The 4,031-nt window shown below is 57.4% G+C and overlaps 1 protein-coding gene across 1 annotated transcript; it reads left to right on the forward strand.

Annotated features, from left to right (window-relative positions):
* Positions 1 to 155: 155 nt before the first annotated feature.
* Positions 156 to 3,290, forward strand: CAMK2N1 (calcium/calmodulin dependent protein kinase II inhibitor 1). The gene is made up of 2 exons (XM_035019612.1): positions 156 to 436; positions 1,979 to 3,290. The coding sequence occupies exons 1-2, from the start codon at positions 271 to 273 to the stop codon at positions 2,047 to 2,049; spliced, it is 237 nt and encodes a 78-aa protein (XP_034875503.1). The 5' UTR covers positions 156 to 270; the 3' UTR covers positions 2,050 to 3,290.
* The last annotated feature ends 741 nt before the right edge of the window (positions 3,291 to 4,031 follow it).

Raw genomic sequence — 4,031 nt, forward strand, 5'->3', positions numbered from 1 at the left:
AAGAAGTTGTTGGTGTCCTGCAGGCGGCAGGAGAAGATCTGGCCCACATGACTTACACGACCGTAGTGCCCGGCCGCTCGCCGGGTCGCTCGGGCGGGCGGCGCGCTCTCGCCCCAGCGGTGCCCCCCGGCCCCTCGCCGGCGCCACCGCCGCAGCAGCCCGCGGGCCGTCCCCGGCCGGCCGCCCCCGGCCCCAGCGCCGCTGACCCTGTCCGCCGCGGGCGGGGACGCGGGCGGAGGAGGCGCCGCCGCGGAGCCCCCGGACGCGACCATGTCGGAGGTGCTGCCTTACGGCGACGAGAAGCTGAGCCCCTACGGCGACGGCGGCGACGTGGGCCAGATCTTCTCCTGCCGCCTGCAGGACACCAACAACTTCTTCGGCGCCGGGCAGAACAAGCGGCCGCCCAAGCTGGGCCAGATCGGCCGGAGCAAGCGGGGTGAGTTCGCGGCCCCCTCCCCGGACGCCCCTTTTCTCCGGCGCCGAGGCCTGGCCGAGGTGTGTGGGGCTCTTCCGCCCCCGGGAACCGGTTCCGACCGAATGGAATCCCATCGCGCGGAACTGGGGGGGATCCCGCACTGCGGGTCGGGCACCGGCCGGCCGCGGAAACCCCTCCCCCTCAGCCTGATTCCTGTTGGGGTCACCCAGGGGGCGTGGCGGCCTCGAGCTGCCGCGGGGGCTGGAAGGTTATTCCCGGGTCCCCACCCGCGCCAAAGTTTGCTTTTCGATTTCTATCCCCCTCCCCTTTTGCGCAGTGTAGTCGCAGCTGCCCTCGCTCTATAACCCGGTGGGGGGGGGTCCCCAGGGCTCCCCAAGAGACGGCGTGGAGAACTGCTGGGGGGACCCCACTCCCGCGGGGAAGACGAGGGGCTTTCGGGGCGCACGGGCTTCTCATTGTTACTTAGCAGGGGGAGGGGGTGGCCGAGTCCGAGCGCTCGGCGCGGGAGCTGGAAAAGCCCGGGGGAGACTGGGACGCAGAGAGGCTCCGAGAGGAGCTCCAGAGGCGCGGGGACAATGAGGGGGACCGAGAGCTGCCCGGAGATACTGAGACGCAGAGATGGGGGGCTGGTGGGGGAGGCGGGTGGTGGATCGGGGGAGACCGAGAGGGGCAGAGGCCGAGACAAAGCTCGGGAGAGGGAGCCAGAGCGGGAGAGACAGCGAGCCGGGGACGCCAGTCGGAGAAGGACAGAGAAGCAGCTGAAACAATGAGGGAGACCGACACCCTAGACGGAGGGAGACCCAGAGACCTCGACAGGTGACGGCCACGCCGAGAGACTGATGGCGGGACTGAGGAAGACGAGGCTAGCTAGGTAGAGGTGGTGAGAGAGGCGGAGGGGCCGGCGGGAGGCCGGCAGCGCGGGGAGGCTCTGACCTCTGCGGCGGCGGGCTGCGCGGAGGGGGCGGCAGGAGGGGGCGCGCAGGAGGGGCCGCCCGCCCTGGCGAGGTCAGATCCCGGACCCGCCGCGCGCCGTGGTCCCCGGCCCGCGGGCCCCCGCGTGCCCCCTTGCTCCGCGCACCTCCGTACCCAGAGCCTTGGCCACCCGCGCCGCGCTCTGGGCACCCCCGAGGGTCCCCGACCCGGAGACCTTGGCACCTTCTCCCCGCCCTCTTCTGCCGGGGAGCCTTCTTTCTAAATAAATGTGCCCGGGGAGGTGCGGGGGGTGAGGACGCGGCCAGTGCGCGTCTCGGCTGCGGCCGGGCCTGCGGGATTTGCGCCCTTTCGGTTGCCTTTTCTCAGAACCGAACCCGGACGCAGCCTGGGGGTGGGGGTGGGGGGAGCGGTTCAGAGGGAAGCAGCACAGGGTCCCCCCGCAGAGACAGAAGAGGTTGGGGCTGTGTCAGCGCGCGGGGAACCCCCCCCAACCTCTCCCTCCGCCTCCCGCATTTCCCAGTCCCCGGGCAGACGGGCGACGTCGGAGACCCCCGGCGAGGCCCAGGCGCGCTCACGTCTCCTTTTCTCCCCCCCCCTTTTTTTTTGCAGTTGTTATTGAAGATGATAGGATTGATGACGTGCTGAAAAATATGACAGACAAGGCACCTCCTGGTGTCTAACTCCCCCAAAGACAATGAGTTAAGGGAGAGTAAGAACGGCGCGGTAACAGTTATTGGCAAAAAGAGCATGAAAAGAGAAAGCACTTTGAAATTTATTACTAGCTTGCTACCCACGATGAAATCACCAACCTGTATCTCGTGTCAGGCCGGGAGACAGATGAGGCATGAGAAGGAGGAGGAGGAGGAGAAGGCTCTGGGTTCCTCAGCAAAAATAAAAATTAAAAAAAAAATTTTAAAAATTTAAAAATCACTATATACACACATATAAAGAAATAAAGAAGTCTCAGTTGCAGCTATTTGTCAAAATTAATATCCATTTCTTTTTATATACAGTGAATATTGCGCAATTATAGATCTGGATTTTGAACCACTTAAATAATGAAGTGGCAACACCAGGTGTTTTGAGGTGTTGGCATTCTTCGCTGATTTGGCTGTTCCCAATGTTTACATTATTTAATCTTGCAAAAATGATTCTGTGCACTTGGATGTGAAATGCTGTCCGGTTTTATTTTTTTTATGTTGTTATCCTTGGATGTACGGAAAATCAGCAAATGATCTCTATAGATACTCTGTTTTATTTTGGTCATCATTTGAAGTTATCAGGAATGTATTTAAAACAAGAAGAGAACTTTTCTAAGGAATGATACATAGGAAGAATCCTTGTTTTATTTTAAAATGACTTGTAAAGCTTGTGTTTCTTTGTTGCTGCAAGCTATTTGCCCAAGTTAATGCAAATGGACACATTTTATATGTCAGGAAAAAACCCCACAAAAACAAAGAAAAAAAATGCTTGAGCTTTTTCTAACCTCTTCCTGCAGTCTGTTGTGTGAGCAGCCTGTTTTTTTCTCTAATATTGTGTCAGTTTATTCTCTTTAATGGGCTGTAAAAAAATGTAATCACAAGAGTGCCAAATATCTTGAAATGCCAAAAGGCATTTTGGTTTCTTTTCTTTTTCCCTGTGCTCTGAGTCCACGTAAAGGAATGCTTGGAGTGTCTTTTCTGTTATTTATAGGGGTTCTCTTAAGGCACACCAGCTGCCTGTTTTGCATGGTATTTGCAAAAAAACGCCTCTTGCGTGAGGAAATCTTTTACCATTTTTTGTTTGCAACTTTGGACCTCAAGAGGTTTCTTCCCTTCCCTGTTCCCTCTTTTCTTAATTCGATATTCTGGATGTTGCACCTGTAACCAGCACACAGGGCTCTTTCTCCAATGTACAATAAAAGAACTGTCCCTGTGTCTCACTCCTCTCTTGTCTCTGCTTTGGTTCAGGGGACTTGCTTTTTGTCTGCTGGCTGCAGATAGGAAGGAGGGACCCATAGCTTTGGCCTGCAAGGCAGCAAGGCGGTGTGGAGGGCCCTGTGGGTTGGGCTCAGATGGCAGGAAAGACAGTAGACTGGTGGGGCCATTGCCCGAGGGAGAGTCATTCCATTTGGACTTGCTTAGGGCTCTCCCTGCTTCCCTGTGGTTTCTGCCCTCCCTTGTGGGGTGTGGAGAGAAGGAGGTCCCGGGGGTTGGGAGGCAGGCAGTCTTGTTAAGAGCAGTGTGTAGAGGCTGGCAGACTTGGATTAAAATCCCAGCTCCTTCACTTCCGAACCGTATGGACTTGAGCAAGTCGCCTTGCTACTTGAAGCCTCAGTTTCCAAATCTGTAAGGTGGGCATCATGCCGCACCTGCCTCCTGGAGTTGTGGGAGGTTTAACACCACACCCAGCAGGAGGTACCACTCGGTCTTAGGCCTCTACATGCCCACAGAATGCTTCACCAAGGGCCATCGGTCCTCAAAGGCAAGGCTGAGGGGCCGCGACACCCTTTCCCCTGCACCTTCGACTTCAGCATTCACAGGCCATTGCAGAGGTCACAGGTCACTGTACAAGGGATGGGCCCTATCTTCTGGGGCCCGCAGCCTGGTAGGTCTCAGGCTTCCTGCAATTGCCACTTGAAAAGGCTCATTATGAAAAAAAAAATCTCAGCCCCCCCCCCCAC

The sequence above is a fragment of the Mirounga leonina genome, unplaced genomic scaffold (assembly GCF_011800145.1).
Source record: "Mirounga leonina isolate KUSES-001 unplaced genomic scaffold, KU_Mleo_1.0 Mir_173, whole genome shotgun sequence".
NCBI lineage: Eukaryota > Metazoa > Chordata > Mammalia > Carnivora > Phocidae > Mirounga > Mirounga leonina.

What these genes read in the sequence shown, in the direction of transcription:
- CAMK2N1 (XM_035019612.1), top strand. Translation starts at nt 271, where the DNA reads ATGTCGGAGGTGCTGCCTTACGGCGACGAGAAGCTGAGCCCCTACGGC. An exon ending in GATCGGCCGGAGCAAGCGGG is followed by an intron (nt 437 to 1,978) that starts GTGAGTTCGCGG and finishes TTTTTTTTGCAG; the next exon opens with TTGTTATTGAAGATGATAGG.